At 46.4% G+C, this 457-nt stretch overlaps 1 protein-coding gene across 1 annotated transcript in view; it reads left to right on the top strand.

Moving 5' to 3' along the window:
- The window catches only part of LOC104122553 (UDP-glucuronosyltransferase 1A1-like), a 3,910-nt gene extending 3,674 nt beyond the window's left edge, over positions 1 to 236 (top strand). Inside the window, exon 3 of the mRNA XM_035890256.1 lies at positions 36 to 236. Within this exon, the coding sequence (XP_035746149.1) occupies positions 36 to 236 (201 nt within the window). The remainder of the gene's footprint in view (positions 1 to 35) is intronic.
- The last annotated feature ends 221 nt before the right edge of the window (positions 237 to 457 follow it).

A 457-nucleotide genomic window follows, 5' to 3' on the forward strand; every position in this document is an offset into this window, starting at 1 on the left:
ATTCTCAGGCTAAGAAGCACCATCTCTGTTCACAGGCAGGCCTCAGAAGATTCCACCTTGGTGATGTCGATGTGAGATCTGAGAACAAAATCAATCCTAGTGACCCTGAAGGGGCTATGGTGGCTTGGCAGATCCTGCTCAAAGGCAGTAGAGCTGCCAAAGCTTTTCTTGTAAAAACAGATGGGGCTTATCTGGTACATCCACCACATTTACCAACCACCCATGTACATTGCTGAACACTAGTGCTTGCTATCCTGCCTTTTATCAAATTAGTGATTATACATCTACCACACAGCAAATACCTCCAAGGATCAAAAGTTATGTTGTAGCACAGATTGCTTAAAAGCACAGAGCTGGTGCTACTGCTTCAGTGCTGCCAGTGGTTTTCTTTCTGGGCAGCACTCACCAGATTTCTGCAGAAATGGCCCCGGTGCATAGCGCTCATCTGCATGTCATG

This window comes from Egretta garzetta, unplaced genomic scaffold (assembly GCF_000687185.1).
Source record: "Egretta garzetta isolate BGI_Z169 unplaced genomic scaffold, ASM68718v1 scaffold732, whole genome shotgun sequence".
NCBI lineage: Eukaryota > Metazoa > Chordata > Aves > Pelecaniformes > Ardeidae > Egretta > Egretta garzetta.